The 17,484-nt window shown below is 53.8% G+C and overlaps 1 protein-coding gene across 1 annotated transcript in view; it reads right to left on the bottom strand.

Moving 5' to 3' along the window:
* Window positions 1–17,484, bottom strand: part of C9 (complement C9) — a 63,135-nt gene that overhangs the window by 20,208 nt on the left and 25,443 nt on the right. Inside the window, exons 6-7 of the mRNA XM_075588572.1 lie at window positions 1,114–1,329; window positions 112–352 (exon numbers count right to left, since the gene is read on the bottom strand). Coding sequence (XP_075444687.1) covers window positions 112–352; window positions 1,114–1,329 — 457 coding nt within the window. The remainder of the gene's footprint in view (window positions 1–111; window positions 353–1,113; window positions 1,330–17,484) is intronic.

Below are 17,484 nucleotides of genomic sequence, written 5' to 3' on the forward strand. Positions count from 1 at the left end.
CCCATATGCTGATCAACCCCTTTTAAAAATATAAAGTTAAGCACATAAACACAATAGTGTTTTAAAACTTCACCAGGAAATAAATCTTAAAACACTTCAAAATGACCATACCTTTACTTTTCATGACTGTTGTATCCAACACGTAGACGAGTTGATATTTTCCTCCTAGATTTCCGGATACTGTGTAATGAGTTCCATATGTCTCCAGAAATCTAAAATATTCCCCTTTGTCATAAGCAGGAGGAAGAAATGCTATGTCTTCGAGGAAAGTACTTGTTAACATTGCACCGCGGCTTCTCATTTGAAAGGTCGCCAGTTGTACGTTCCCTAATACTCTTATAAATGTTTTATGCTGCAACAGAAAAACAGGCCAATTATTTGTCACCACACAGCCATTATTTCTTCAGTAATTGCCTTTTTAATATGCAATAGACCCTTATTTAATGACTCTAGACTGGTGCTCTTCTGCTGTCCATAGGTTTGTAACTGCAAGTAAATGTCAATGGTTTGTGCATCATTACTCACTCATGTGTCTATCTGTTCTACATCTGACTTTTACTCCATTGCAGCAAAAAGTACATCTGTTTTAAAGCTGTGGTGTCATTTAGACAGTTCTCAGAATGCTATTTCTTTTAGAAATTGCATTTAATTTTCTCACCCAACCACATGCTTCAATTAGAATCACATAAATCGTAATGTCACATCCTATTTGCTTCTTTCTTTGGTATCTGCAAGATGCCTAGTAACACAAGACATCACTTAAAAAATGATTCTATCAAGTATTGTAGGTATCATTCCTTAACTAGCCTTAAATAAAAACAGGATCCACTGTAACTTACATTAAATACGTTGTCTTTTATGCGTTAGAATACTGGCCTAAATTTCAAGACCTATTAAATATATTTTAAATCATGAAATAAACATTAAAGAAAGTGCAACTTGATTACACTCGGCGTCGCTTTCTCTTACAATATATGCCCTTTACACGCTAGAGGAGGACTTGACCCCCAGTCTTGAAGGAATTACAGTCTATAAAATATTTTTACTTTTTAAATCTTCTTCTGTATTGCAAAAAAAAGACAACATAAATATGTAACATTTTGTTTGCATTACCGTTTTTTTGGAATACTCTTTGATTGTTTCTAGACTTTCATTTTTAGATGTTTGCAGTCCCGCATTTACTGTAATTTTAGTGTCATTTAGTTCCGAAGGTGTCATTTTAAGAGACAGCGACGCTTGGAAAGACTGTGTACTTTCTTTAACAATCCTTGTTATCAATTCCATGGAATCCTCAAAGGTCTCAGTTGTAAAAGATTTATCAGCCTTAGTCTGGAAGAAAAAGCAAAGTTTGACTATTAGTTAAAAAAAGACATTGCACCTAAAAATTTATGTACTGTATGCAAAATTTTACTAGTTGAAAAATAAACATACTTAATTGCTGAAATATTTATATTTATATCATATATATCAAGCAATTCAACATGACCAGTGTGTTAATAATACATGTTTGGTTTTGTATTCTCATTTCTTGGTCTGTGAAAGACTAGCATATATGCTTATTTATCTGTTGATTTAGTTTGTTGCCAGGTGTGGTAAACTGTACATATACTGTACAGTACATATTATATATATATTATATATATATATATATATTCAGTGTTCGACAATTCATTATAACTACTCGCCCGTGGCGGGTGGATTTAGGACGCTGGAGAGTAGTTTCTGCGGCTCTATGAATTCCCCTGCTCGCGCCAATTTAAAAATAAATAAATAAATAAATAATCCCCCTCCCTGATTGGGCTAACGCGGGGAAGAGGGCCGACAGGCAGCGCTGGGTTAGCCCTTCCCCCTGATCTCCTCCCCCTCCTGATCTCCTCCCCCCCTGCCATGGGGTGTCCGCCACCTGGGATGCGGGAGATGGGTGGGGGTTGTGTTGCACGGCTGTGCACGTGGGTGGGGTGCTGCCCCGCTCCCATGTGCTTGCCTCGCTCCCATGTGCTGCCCCGCTCCTGTGCTTGCCATGCTCACGTGCTGCCCCCCTCCCGTGCTGGCCCCCTCACGTGCTGCCCCACTCCCGTGCTGGCCCCCTCCCGTGCTGGCCCTCTCCCGTGCTGCCCCCCTCCCGTGCTGGCCCCCTCCCGTGCTGCCCCCCTCCCGTGCTGGCCCCCTCATGTGCTGCCCCCCTCCCATGCGCTGCCCCCTCCCGTGCTGCCCCCTCCCGTGCTGGCCCCCTCCCGTGCTGGCCCTCTCCCGTGCTGGCCCCCTCCCGTGCTGGCCCCCTCCCGTGCTGCCCTCTCCCGTGCGCTGCCCTCTCCCGTGCGCTGCCCCCTCCCGTGCTGGCCCTCTCCCGTGCTGCCCATCCCATGCGCTGCCCCCTCCCGTGCTGGCCCCCTCCCGTGCTGGCCCCCTCCCGTGCTGGCCCCCTCCTGTGCTGGCCCCCTCCTGTGCTGGCCCCCTCCCGTGCTGGCCCCCTCGTGCGCTGCCCCTTCGTGCGCTGCCCCCTCCCGTGCGCTGCCCCCTCCCGTGCTGGCCCCCTCCCGTGCTGGCTCCCTCCCGTGCTGGCCCCCTCCCGTGCTGGCCCCCTCCCGTGCTGGCCCCCTCGTGCGCTGCCCCCTCCCGTGCTTGGCCCCCTCCCGTACTGGCCCCCTCGTGCGCTGCCCCCTCGTGTGCTGCCCCCTCCCGTGCTTGGCCCCCTCCCGTACTGGCCCCCTCGTGCGCTGCCCCCTCGTGTGCTGCCCCCTCCCGTGCTGGCCCCCTCCCATGCTGGCCCCCTCCCATGCTGGCCCCCTCCCATGCGCTGCCCCCTCCCGTGCTGGCCCCCTCCCATGCTGGCCCCCTCCCGTGCTGGCCCCCTCCCGTGCGCTGCCCCCTCCCGTGCTGGCCCCCTCCCGTGCGCTGCCCCCTCCCGTGCTGGCCCCCTCCCATGCTGGCCCCCTCCCGTGCTGGCCCCCTCGTGCGCTGCCCCCTCGTGTGCTGCCCCCTCCCATGCGCTGCCCCCTCCCGTGCTGGCCCTCTCCCGTGCTGGCCCCCTCCTGTGCTTGGCCCCCTCCCGTGCTTGTCCCTCTCCAGTGCGCTGCCCCCTCCCGTGCTGGCCCCCTCCTGTGCTTGGCCCCCTCCCGTGCTTGGCCCCCTCCCGTGCTGGCCCCCTCCCGTGCTTGGCCCCCTCCCGTGCGCTGCCCCCTCCCGTGCTTACACGGGGTGGGGAGGATGAAGAGCCGAGTCTTGGTGCTTCCCCCTACTCCACTGTGTGTGGAGGGGGCTTCCCCCGTCCCCCGTCGGGAGCAAGATGGCCGACACTGGCCCCCTCGTGCGCTGCCCCCTCGTGTGCTGCCCCCTCCCATGCGCTGCCCCCTCCCGTGCTGGCCCTCTCCCGTGCTGGCCCCCTCCTGTGCTTGGCCCCCTCCCGTGCTTGGCCCTCTCCAGTGCGCTGCCCCCTCCCGTGCTGGCCCCCTCCTGTGCTTGGCCCCCTCCCGTGCTTGGCCCCCTCCCGTGCTGGCTCCCTCCCGTGCTGGCCCCCTCCCATGCTGGCCCCCTCCCGTGCTGGCCCCCTCGTGCGCTGCCCCCTCCCGTGCTTGGCCCCCTCCCGTACTGGCCCCCTCGTGCGCTGCCCCCTCGTGTGCTGCCCCCTCCCGTGCTTGGCCCCCTCCCGTACTGGCCCCCTCATGCACTGCCCCCTCGTGTGCTGCCCCCTCCCGTGCTGGCCCCCTCCCGTGCTGGCCCCCTCCCGTGCTGGCCCCCTCCCATGCGCTGCCCCCTCCCGTGCTGGCCCCCTCCCGTGCTGGCCCCCTCCCGTGCGCTGCCCCCTCCCGTGCTGGCCCCCTCCCGTGCGCTGCCCCCTCCCGTGCTGGCCCCCTCCCATGCTGGCCCCCTCCCGTGCTGGCCCCCTCGTGCGCTGCCCCCTCGTGTGCTGCCCCCTCCCATGCGCTGCCCCCTCCCGTGCTGGCCCTCTCCCGTGCTGGCCCCCTCCTGTGCTTGGCCCTCTCCAGTGCGCTGCCCCCTCCCGTGCTGGCCCCCTCCTGTGCTTGGCCCCCACACGTGCTTGGCCCCCTCCCGTGCTGGCCCCCTCCCGTGCGCTGCCCCCTTCCGTGCGCTGCCCCCTCCCGTGCTTACACGGGGTGGGGAGGATGAAGAGCCGAGTCTTGGTGCTTCCCCCTACTCCACTGTGTGTGGAGGGGGCTTCCCCCGTCCCCCGTCGGGAGCAAAATGGCCGACACTGCTCCGTGAGGGAGGGTGAGGTGCCTGTGTGAGCTAACACCGGCTCAGGGGAACCCCGATGAGAGGCATCAGCCCAAGAGATCTGCTCCGGAGATAAAGGGTGAGTGATGTCATCAGACCACCAACATTTAAAGCACCACTCATACTCAGGGTGTGTGTGTGTGTGTGTGTGTGTGTGTTTGTGTGTGTGTGTGTGTGTGTGTGTGTGTTTGTGTAGAGAGAGAGAGAGAGAGAGAGAGAGAGAGAGAGAGAGAGAGAGAGAGAGTGTGTGTAGGGGGGGGGGGAGAGACCACAAGTAATCAGTCACCTACCCACCCAGTCAGTCAGTCAGTCACCTACCCACCCACCCACCCAGTCAGTCAGTCACCTACCCACCCAGTCAGTCAGTCACCTACCCACCCAGTCAGTCAGTCACCTACCCACCCAGTCAGTCAGTCACCTACCCACCCAGTCAGTCACTACCCACCCAGGCAGTCAGTCACCTACCCACCCAGTCAGTCACTATCCACCCAGGCAGTCAGTCACCTACCCACCCAGTCAGTCACCCACCCAGTCAGTCAGCCAGTCACCCACCCAGTCAGTCACCCACCCAGTCAGTCAGTCACCCACCCAGTCAGTCAGTCAGTCACCCACCCAGTCAGTCAGTCAGTCACCCACTCAGTCAGTCAGTCAGTCACCCACCCAGTCAGTCAGTCAGTCACCCACCCACCCAGTCAGTCAGTCACCCACCCAGTCAGTCAGTCAGTCACCCACCCAGTCAGTCAGTCAGTCAGTCAGTCACCCAGTCAGTCAGTCACCCAGTCAGTCAGTCACTCAGTCAGTCAGTCACCCAGTCAGTCAGTCACCCAGTCAGTCACCCAGTCAGTCACCCACCCAGTCAGTCAGTCAGTCACCCACCCAGTCAGTCAGTCACCCACCCAGTCAGTCAGTCAGTCACCCACCCAGTCAGTCAGTCACCCACCCAGTCAGTCAGTCAGTCAACCCAGTCAGTCACCCACCCAGTCAGTCACCCACCCAGTCAGTCAGTCACCCAGTCAGTCAGTCAGTCACCCACCCAGTCAGTCACCCACCCAGTCAGTCAGTCAGTCAGTCACCCAGTCAGTCAGTCAGTCAGTCACCCACCCAGTCAGTCAGTCAGTCAGTCACCCACCCAGTCAGTCAGTCACCCACCCAGTCAGTCAGTCACCCACCCAGTCAGTCAGTCAGTCACCCACCCAGTCAGTCAGTCAGTCACCCACCCAGTCAGTCAGTCAGTCAGTCACCCACCCAGTCAGTCAGTCAGTCAGTCAGTCACCCACCCTGTCAGTCAGTCAGTCACCCACTCAGTCAGTCAGTCAGTCACCCACCCAGTCAGTCAGTCAGTCAGTCACCCAGTCAGTCAGTCACCCACCCAGTCAGTCAGTCACCCACCCAGTCAGTCAGTCAGTCAGTCAGTCACCCAGTCAGTCAGTCACCCAGTCAGTCAGTCACCCAGTCAGTCAGTCACCCAGTCAGTCAGTCACCCAGTCAGTCACCCAGTCAGTCACCCACCCAGTCAGTCAGTCAGTCACCCACCCAGTCAGTCAGTCACCCACCCAGTCAGTCAGTCAGTCACCCACCCAGTCAGTCAGTCACCCACCCAGTCAGTCAGTCAGTCACCCACCCAGTCAGTCAGTCAGTCAACCCAGTCAGTCACCCACCCAGTCAGTCAGTCACCCAGTCAGTCAGTCAGTCACCCACCCAGTCAGTCACCCACCCAGTCAGTCAGTCAGTCAGTCAGTCACCCAGTCAGTCAGTCAGTCAGTCACCCACCCAGTCAGTCAGTCAGTCAGTCACCCACCCAGTCAGTCAGTCACCCACTCAGTCAGTCACCCACCCAGTCAGTCAGTCAGTTACCCACCCAGTCAGTCAGTCAGTCACCCACCCAGTCAGTCAGTCAGTCACCCACCCAGTCAGTCAGTCAGTCACCCACCCAGTCAGTCAGTCAGTCAGTCAGTCACCCACCCTGTCAGTCAGTCAGTCACCCACCCAGTCAGTCAGTCAGTCACCCACCCAGTCAGTCAGTCAGTCACCCAGTCAGTCAGTCACCCACCCAGTCAGTCAGTCAGTCAGTCACCCAGTCAGTCAGTCACCCACCCATTCAGTCAGTCAGTCAGTCACCCACCCAGTCAGTCAGTCAGTCACCCACCCAGTCAGTCAGTCACCCACCCAGTCAGTCACCCACCCACTCAGTCAGTCACCCACCCAGTCAGTCAGTCAGTCAGTCACCCACCCAGTCAGTCAGTTACCCACCCAGTCAGTCAGTCACCCAGTCAGTCAGTCAACCAGTCAGTCAGTCACCCAGTCAGTCAGTCACCCAGTCAGTCACCCAGTCAGTCAGTCAGTCACCCACCCAGTCAGTCACCCACCCAGTCAGTCAGTCAGTCACCCACCCACCCACCCAGTCAGTCAGTCAGTCAGTCACCCACCCAGTCAGTCAGTCACCCACCCAATCAGTCAGTCACCCACCCACCCAGTCAGTCAGTCACCAACCCAGTCAGTCAGTCAGTCAGTCAGTCAACCCAGTCAGTCACCCACCCAGTCAGTCACCCACCCACCCAGTAAGTCAGTCAGTCACCCACCCAGTCAGTCAGTCACCCACCCAGTCAGTCAGTAAGTCACCCACCCAGTAGGTCAGTCAGTCAGCCACCCAGTCAGTCAGTCAGTCACCCACCCAGTCAGTCAGTAAGTCACCCACCCAGTCAGTCACCCACCCAGTCAGTCAGTCACCCAGTCAGTCACCCAGTCAGTCAGTCAGTCACCCACCCAGTCAGTCACCCACCCAGTCAGTCAGTCAGTCACCCACCCACCCACCCACCCAGTCAGTCAGTCAATCAGTCACCCACCCAGTCAGTCAGTCACCCACCCAGTCAGTCAGTCACCCACCCACCCACCCACCCACCCAGTCAGTCAGTCACCAACCCAGTCAGTCAGTCAGTCAGTCAACCCAGTCAGTCACCCACCCAGTCAGTCACCCACCCAGTAAGTCAGTCAGTCACCCACCCAGTCAGTCAGTCACCCACCCAGTCAGTCAGTAAGTCACCCACCCAGTAGGTCAGTCAGTCAGCCACCCAGTCAGTCAGTCAGTCACCCACCCAGTCAGTCAGTAAGTCACCCACCCAGTCAGTCACCCACCCAGTCAGTCAGTCACCCACCCAGTCAGTCAGTCACCCAGTCAGTCAGTCACCCACCCAGTCAGTCAGTCAATCAGTCACCCAGTCAGTCAGTCAGTCACCCACCCAGTCAGTCAGTCACCCACCCAGTCAGTCAGTAACCCACCCAGTCAGTCACCCACCCAGTCAGTCAGTCACCCACCCAGTCAGTCAGCAACCCACCCAGTCAGTCACCCACCCAGTCAGTCACCCACCCACCCACCCAGTCAGTCAGTTACCCACCCACCCAGTCAGTCACCCACCCAGTCAGTCAGTCAGTCACCCACCCAGTCAGTCAGTCAGTCACCCACCCAGTCAGTCAGTCAGTCAGTCAGTCACCCAGTCAGTCACCCACCCACTCAGTCAGTCAGTCACCCACCCAGTCAGTCAGTCAGTCAGTCACCCAGTCAGTCAGTCACCCACCCAGTCAGTCACCCACCCAGTCAGTCAGTCAGTCAGTCAGTCACCCAGTCAGTCAGTCACCCAGTCAGTCAGTCACCCAGTCAGTCAGTCACCCAGTCAGTCAGTCACCCAGTCAGTCAGTCACCCAGTCAGTCAGTCACCCAGTCAGTCACCCACCCAGTCAGTCAGTCAGTCACCCACCCAGTCAGTCAGTCACCCACCAAGTCAGTCAGTCAGTCACCCACCCAGTCAGTCAGTCACCCACCCAGTCAGTCAGTCAGTCAGTCAGTCACCCACCCAGTCAGTCAGTCAGTCAACCCAGTCAGTCACCGACCCAGTCAGTCACCCACCCAGTCAGTCAGTCACCCAGTCAGTCAGTCAGTCAGTCACCCACCCAGTCAGTCACCCACCCAGTCAGTCAGTCAGTCAGTCACCCAGTCAGTCAGTCAGTCAGTCACCCACCCAGTCAGTCAGTCAGTCACCCACCCAGTCAGTCAGTCACCCACCCAGTCAGTCAGTCACCCACCCAGTCAGTCAGTCAGTCACCCACCCAGTCAGTCAGTCAGTCACCCACCCAGTCAGTCAGTCAGTCAGTCACCCACCCATTCAGTCAGTCAGTCACCCACCCAGTCAGTCAGTCACCCACCCAGTCAGTCAGTCACCCACCCTGTCAGTCAGTCAGTCACCCACCCAGTCAGTCAGTCAGTCACCCACCCAGTCAGTCAGTCAGTCAGTCACCCAGTCAGTCAGTCACCCACCCAGTCAGTCAGTCAGTCACCCACCCAGTCAGTCAGTCAGTCACCCACCCATTCAGTCAGTCAGTCAGTCACCCACCCAGTCAGTCAGTCAGTCACCCACCCAGTCAGTCAGTCACCCACCCAGTCAGTCACCCACCCACTCAGTCAGTCACCCACCCAGTCAGTCAGTCAGTCACCCACCCAGTCAGTCAGTCACCCACCCAGTCAGTCAGTCAACCAGTCAGTCACCCAGTCAGTCAGTCACCCAGTCAGTCACCCAGTCAGTCAGTCAGTCACCCACCCAGTCAGTCACCCACCCAGTCAGTCAGTCAGTCACCCACCCACCCACCCAGTCAGTCAGTCAGTCAGTCAGTCACCCACCCAGTCAGTCAGTCACCCACCCAATCAGTCAGTCACCCACCCACCCAGTCAGTCAGTCACCAACCCAGTCAGTCAGTCAGTCAGTCAACCCAGTCAGTCACCCACCCAGTCAGTCACCCACCCACCCAGTAAGTCAGTCAGTCACCCACCCAGTCAGTCAGTCACCCACCCAGTTTGTCAGTAAGTCACCCACCCAGTAGGTCAGTCAGTCAGCCACCCAGTCAGTCAGTCAGTCAGTCACCCACCCAGTCAGTCAGTAAGTCACCCACCCAGTCAGTCACCCACCCAGTCAGTCAGTCACCCAGTCAGTCACCCAGTCAGTCAGTCAGTCACCCACCCAGTCAGTCACCCACCCAGTCAGTCAGTCAGTCAGTCACCCACCCACCCACCCACCCAGTCAGTCACCCACCCAGTCAGTCAGTCACCCACCCAGTCAGTCAGTCAGTCACCCACCCACCCACCCACCCAGTCAGTCAGTCACCAACCCAGTCAGTCAGTCAGTCAGTCAGTCAACCCAGTCAGTCACCCACCCAGTCAGTCACCCACCCAGTAAGTCAGTCAGTCACCCACCCAGTCAGTCAGTCACCCACCCAGTCAGTCAGTAAGTCACCCACCCAGTAGGTCAGTCAGTCAGCCACCCAGTCAGTCAGTCAGTCACCCACCCAGTCAGTCAGTAAGTCACCCACCCAGTCAGTCACCCACCCAGTCAGTCAGTCACCCACCCAGTCAGTCAGTCACCCAGTCAGTCAGTCACCCACCCAGTCAGTCAGTCAATCAGTCACCCAGTCAGTCAGTCAGTCAGTCACCCACCCAGTCAGTCAGTCACCCACCCAGTCAGTCAGTAACCCACCCAGTCAGTCACCCACCCAGTCAGTCAGTCACCCACCCAGTCAGTCAGCAACCCACCCAGTCAGTCACCCACCCAGTCAGTCACCCACCCACCCACCCAGTCAGTCAGTTACCCACCCACCCAGTCAGTCACCCACCCAGTCAGTCAGTCACCCACCCAGTCAGTCAGTCAGTCAGTCAGTCAGTCAGTCACCCAGTCAGTCACCCACCCACTCAGTCAGTCAGTCACCCACCCAGTCAGTCAGTCAGTCAGTCAGTCACCCAGTCAGTCAGTCACCCAGTCAGTCAGTCACCCAGTCAGTCACCCAGTCAGTCAGTCAGTCACCCACCCAGTCAGTGAGTCAGTCAGTCACCCACCCAGTCTGTCAGTCAGTCACCCACCCAGTCAGTCAGTCAGTCAGTCAGTCACCCACCCAGTCAGTCAGTCACCCACCCACCCACCCAGTCAGTCAGTCAGTCAGTCAGTCACCCACCCAGTCAGTCAGTCAGTCAGTCAGTCAGTCAACCCAGTCAGTCACCCACCCAGTCAGTCACCCACCCAGTAAGTCAGTCAGTCACCCACCCAGTAGGTCAGTCAGTCACCCACCCAGTCAGTCAGTCACCCACCCAGTCAGTCAGTCACCCACCCAGTCAGTCACCCACCCAGTCAGTCAGTCAGTCAGTCACCCACCCAGTCAGTCAGTCAGTCACCTAGTCAGCCAGTCACCCACCCAGTCACCCACCCAGTCAGTCACCCACCCAGTCAGTCAGTCAGTCAGTCAGTCACCCACCCAGTCAGTCAGTCAGTCACCCAGTCACCCACCCAGTCAGTCAGTCAATCAGTCACCCAGTCAGTCAGTCAATCACCCACCCAGTCAGTCACCTACCCAGTCAGGCAGTAACCCACCCAGTCAGTCACCCACCCAGTCAGTCAGTCAGTCACCCACCCACCCAGTCAGTCACCCACCCAGTCAGTCAGTCACCCAGTCAGTCAGTCACCCCCACCCAGTCACCCCCTCTCTCTCTCTCTGTGTATCACCCACCCTCTGTGTGTTTGTGTGTCACCCACCCTCTCTCCCCTCTGTGTCTCTCCCCTCTGTCTCTCCCCTCTGTGTCTCCCCCCTCTGTGTCCCCCCACTCTCTCTCTCTCTCCCACACTCTCTCTCTCCCCCACACTCTCTCTCTCTCCCACACTCTCTCTCTCTCCGACACTCTCTCTCTCTCCGACACTCTCTCTCTCCCACACTCTCCCTCTCTATCCCACACTCTCTCTTTCTCCCACACTCTCCCTCTGTCTCCCACACTCTTCCTCTCTCTCCCACTCTCTCTCTCCCACACTCTCCCTCTCTCCCACTCTCTCTCTCTCTGCCCCCCCTCTCTCTCTATCTCTCTCTCCCCCACTCTCTCTCTCTCCCACACTCTCTCACACTCTGGATCTGGATATCTTATTTACCCTATATATCTTAACTGCCCTATACTACACCGAAATAACCTATACTGCTTTCTTCCAAATCTGACTCTAGCTTCACACGGAAGACATTGGAACCCCCCCTAACCCAGAAGACAGGTATGGAACACCTCCCCTCCAATGTATAACATTGTGGGATTGAGGGTACCTGGACATTGAGGGACTGCGGATCAGGTAAGATCCCAGGCGGGATTTCTGCTTTAGATATTGTGAAGCGGGGACGTCCAGACACTGTTTAAGGGGTTCAGGAAACTAGTCATTCACACCTGGCTTTTATTTCTAGATCCGACATTTACACACACACACACACGCACGCACGTACGCACGCACGCACACACACACACACACACGTAACAAGGACTAATTGTAGTATAATGTAATACAATAAATACATTTATGGCAAAAACGAATGTTGTTCTGACTAGGAATTTATTAAATGTATTTTATTTATATATTTTATTTTAAATCGGGGTTTGGGCGGGACTAGGGTTGGCGGCGGGGTTGGGGGCGGGACTAGGTGGCGAGTAGATTTTTTGGTTGGGCGAGTAGATTTTTGGGTGATTTGTCGAACACTGTATATATTCATTACCTTACAATTGCTTGAGGTACTGTGGACTGAATCAAAACCTGTCTTTCTTAAATATCCAATAGGATTTATATTAACCAATTGCATGTCTTTTAAAACAAAATTATATGAATTAGACAAAAATAGAGAAATTAAGAGTCAGGGTATGTGCAAAAATAAGGGAAACCCTGGTTTAACAGCTAAATTAGAGGGGATAATTAGAAACGGGTGTTTAAATAATTAAGTAGATCTTCAGGTTTAAGTTTGGGAGGCCCCACCCTATATAAAGATGAAAAATTTGTGAGTTTGGTCTTCACCATACATGCCACAATCAAAATAAATCTATGGGGACCTCAGAAAAGTAGTTATTGATGCTCATCTGTTTAGAAAGGGTTACAAACCCATTTTTAAGTATTTGGGGCTTCACCAATCCACTGTCAGACTGATGGAGAAAGTTCAAGACCATAGTCACTCTACCCAAGAGCGGTTGTCCTACCAAAATCTCTCCAAGAACAAACTGGCAAATAATTCAGGAACTCACAAATAAAACCAGAGTAGCATCCAAGGTTCTGTAGACCACTCTCGCCTTGGCTGATGTGAGTGTTCATGACTCTATGATCAGAAAAAGACTGAACAAGAATGGTGTTCATGAAAGGAGAGCCAGGAGGAAACCATTGCTCTCTAAAAAGAACATTGCTGCCCATCTGAAGTTTGCCAAAACATCTGGAACAATGTTCTCTGGACAGACGAATCAAAGGTGCAATATTTTGTCCTAACTGAGAAATGTTATGTTTGGTGAAAACAGAAGAATCTCATCCCAACCCTTCAAACATGGTTTGGGGTTGCTTTGCTGCCACAGGACTTGGGTGGCTTGCCATCATTGACACAACCATGAATTCTGCATTGTATCAGAAGATTCTAGAGGATAATGTCAGGCTATCTGTCTGTGAGCTGAAGCTGAACCGAAAGTGAGTCATGCAGCAAGACAATGATACAAGAATTTCTGTAGAAGAAGAAATTCTGCGTTTTAGAATGGCCGAGTCAAAGTTCGACATGAACCCCATTTCAATATTGTGGCAGGACCTGAAGTGAGCTGTCCATGCAAGGAACTCCTCAAATGTCTCTGAGTTTAAGTAGTTCTGTAAGAAGGAATGGGCCAAAATTCCTCAAAACTGACTTCTTGAACTGAGATCCCAGGAGGAGTTGAAGTAGTGGGATCTCACTTTGGATAGTGTGTGTGTATATATGTATATATATAGCACTGGTTGAAAGCAGGCAGGGGGACGTAGCACACAAAGTTTGCGCACCCTTGCTCTATACTATATATATTTTTTTTTTTTAAGGTTTTTTACGGTTTCAATCCATTGGTTTTTATTCATTTAATTTTTAAACATTTTTTAATAATTTTTATTATTAAAGTATTAGTACATCTTATACTATATTAGTGAAAGCACTGTATGTTTGCCTGCCTGCCTGCCTGCATGCATGCATGCCTGCTGGATGTCCGGTGTCCCTAGCGGCAATCTCATTGGTCCCATGGGCCGCCCGCCCCCGCACACCTCTCATTGGCCTCACACACTCACACCACCCCCTTGGCCCGCCCCCAACACCTCGCATTGGCCTGAGGCGGAGTGACGGGCCAAAGGTCCACAAAAAAAAAAAAACAAAAAAAAAAAAACACACACACACACACACACACACACACACACACACACACACACACACGCCCCCCCCCCCCCCCCCCAGCTCACACACACCTCACCCCCCCCCAAGCTCACACCCCCCCCCCAAGCTCACACCCCGGCGCCGCTACAGTCAGCGGGGGAGCGGAGCGAGCGCCCGGGACACACGCGGGGGAGCGGCCACAACACACTGCCTCCCGCCTCACATCCACGTGGGAGCGGCCGGATGGGTGAGGCAGCATACCCACGGGCCTCGCCGCACGCTCCTCGGCACCGGCTCACCTCTCCCACCCCCCTCACAGCAAAGACCAGCCTACCCGGCGCCGCCTGCAACGCTCCTCGGCACCGCCGCCTCACCTCGAGCCGGAGGGCAGCGGGGGGGCTCCCGCCCTGCAGGAGGCCTCACCTCGAGCCGGAGGGCAGCGGGGGGGCTCCCGCCCTGCAGGAGGCCTCACCTCGAGCCGGAGGGCAGCGGGGGGGCTCCCGCCCTGCAGGAGGCCTCACCTCGAGCCGGGGGGCAGCGGGGGGGCTCCCGCCCTGCAGGAGGCCTCACCTCGAGCCGGAGGGCAGCGGGGGGGCTCCCGCCCTGCAGGAGGCCTCACCTCGAGCCGGAGGGCAGCGGGGGGGCTCCCGCCCTGCAGGAGGCCTCACCTCGAGCCGGAGGCAGCGGGGGGGCTCCCGCCCTGCAGGAGGCCTCACCTCGAGCCGGGGGGGCTCCCGCCCTGCAGGAGGCCTCACCTCGAGCCGGGGGGGCTCCCGCCCTGCAGGAGGCCTCACCTCGAGCCGGAGGCAGCGGGGGGGGCTCCCGCCCTGCAGGAGGCCTCACCTCGAGCCGGAGGCAGCGGGGGGGCTCCCGCCCTGCAGGAGGCCTCACCTCGAGCCGGAGGCAGCGGGGGGGCTCCCGCCCTGCAGGAGGCCTCACCTCGAGGAACATGCTGCCGACTGCAAGGTAAGCAGCTCTCCCCCCACACCCCCCCATTCCTTCATTGCCAGCCTCAACCCTCCATACATACACACACACACACACACACACACATATATATATATATATATATATATATATATATATATATATATATATATATATATATATATATATACATACACATACACATACACATACACATACACAGAGACACACACACACACAGAGACCACACACACACACACACATGTAGGCGCACACACACACATGTAGGCACACACACACACACACGCACACACACACATGTAGGCACACACACACGTCCACAGACACACACATGTAGACACACACACATGTAGACACACACACATGTAGACACACACACACATGTAGACAGACACACACGCACACACACACACACACACACACACACACACACACCTATACAGACACACGTATACACACACACACACGTATACACACAGGCACACGTAGACACACAGACACACGTAGACACACGTAGACACAAACAAACACGTAGACACACAGACACACCTATACACACAGACACACACCTATACACACACACACACACACCTATACACACACACACACACGTATACACACAGACACACACGTATACACACAGACACACACGTATACACACAGACACACACGTATACACACAGACACACACGTATACACACACACACGTTTACACACACACACACATACACACACGTATACACACACACACACACACGTACAAACACACACACACGTACAAACACACACGTAGACACACGTGTACACACACACACGTAGACACACACACAGACGTAGACACACGCACACACACGTACACACACGCACGTAGACACACACACACACGTAGACACACACACACACGTAGACACACACACACACGTAGACACACACACACACGTAGACACACACACGTATACGCACACACACGTATACACACACACACGTAGACACACACACACGTATACACACGCACGTAGACACACACACATGTACACGTAGACACACACACACATGTACACGTACACACACACACATGTACACGTATACTCACACACATGTACACGTACACACACACATGGAGACATACACACACACATGGAGACATACACACACGCACATGTACACATACACACACGTACACACACACACACATGTATACATACACATAATGTATACACACACACATGTATACACACACACATGTATACACACACACATGTATACACACACACACACATACACACGTGTATACACACACAAACATGTATACACACAAATGTACACACACACATGTATACACACACACACACATACTATGTATACACACAAACATGTATACACACGTGTATACACACGTGTATACACACGTGTATACACATGTGTATATACACATGTGTATACACACACATGGAGACATACACACACGCACATGTACACATACACACACACGTATACATACACATAATGTATACACACACACATGTATACACACACACACACACACACACGTGTATACACACACATGTATACACACACGTATACACACACACAAACATGTATACACACACACAAACATGTATACACACACAAATGTACACACACACACAAACATGTATACACACACACAAACATGTATACACACACAAATGTACACACACACACACATGTACACACACACACACACACATACTATGTATACACACATGTGTATACACATGTGTATACACACACGTACACATGTATACACACACACACACAATATATACATACACACAATGTCTACACACACATGTGTATACACGTCTATACACACATGTGTATACACACACATGTGTATACACACACGTACACACACACACACACACGTACACATGTATACACACACACACACACACATACAATGTATACACACAAACATGTATACACACACACAAACATGTATACACACACACGTGTATACACACACACGTGTGTATACACACACACGTATACACACACACACTATCCCCAGCAAAACCACATCAGCACACCGCTATCCCATGCCCCCCCAGCACACTGGCATTCTCGGCTCCCCGCCATTCCCAGCCCCCATCAACACCATCAGCACCCACACATCGGCACCTTTGCACCTCCCCCATCGGCACACCCACATCCGCACCCCCACATCCGCACCCCCACATCAGCACCAAACCCTCCAAAATCAGCACACCGATACAATCACCATCAGTACAGCCACAGCAGCACTACCACCGCACATGGGCCGCGTTGACCACTCCTCACCCAAATGCCACACCCACACCACAAACATCCCGGGCAACGCCGGGGCTCTCAGCTAGTTGCTTATAAACGTTAAATCTTTAGAGTACATAGGTTTTTTATTTATATACCTATCTTTGCCACCCCATTGGTTGTATTTCACACTTAGGTGTACTTAATCACAGTTTGTTAGGATACAATAGAGGTGCTACTTCGTTTTTTTGTTCTGTTATATATATATATATATATATATATATATATATAACAATAACAAGAATGTTCAGGGCACTCAAAGGGAAAAAGTAAAAGGAAAAAAAAACGTATCTGATCAGTCGTGGTGCTCACAGCACGGCCAGGATCACCATCCAGCAACAAAAAATAGATAAATACCCAATTTATCTATTTTATATATATATATATATATATATATATATATATATATATATATATATATATATATATATATATATATATATATATATATGATACGAACCAATCCAAAGACCAGTAAAGAGACAGCAGACCGCTCGGGGTTAATCCAAAAGTCTATTAGTCCATAGACTTTTGGATTAACCCCGAGCGGTCTGCTGTCTCTTTACTGGTCTTTGGATTGGTTCGTATCATATTTACTCTCTATGGGACTAGCATCTGCTATTACTACATCTTCAATTACAGTGTGCTGACTGAATTTCATGTGTATATATATATATATAGATATGAATAGTATAGAGCAGGGGTGCGCAAACTTTGTGTGCTATGTCCCCCTGCCTGCTTTCAACCAGTGCTCGTGCCCCCCCATACCTATGT

This window comes from Ascaphus truei, chromosome 1 (assembly GCF_040206685.1).
Source record: "Ascaphus truei isolate aAscTru1 chromosome 1, aAscTru1.hap1, whole genome shotgun sequence".
Lineage (NCBI taxonomy): Eukaryota > Metazoa > Chordata > Amphibia > Anura > Ascaphidae > Ascaphus > Ascaphus truei.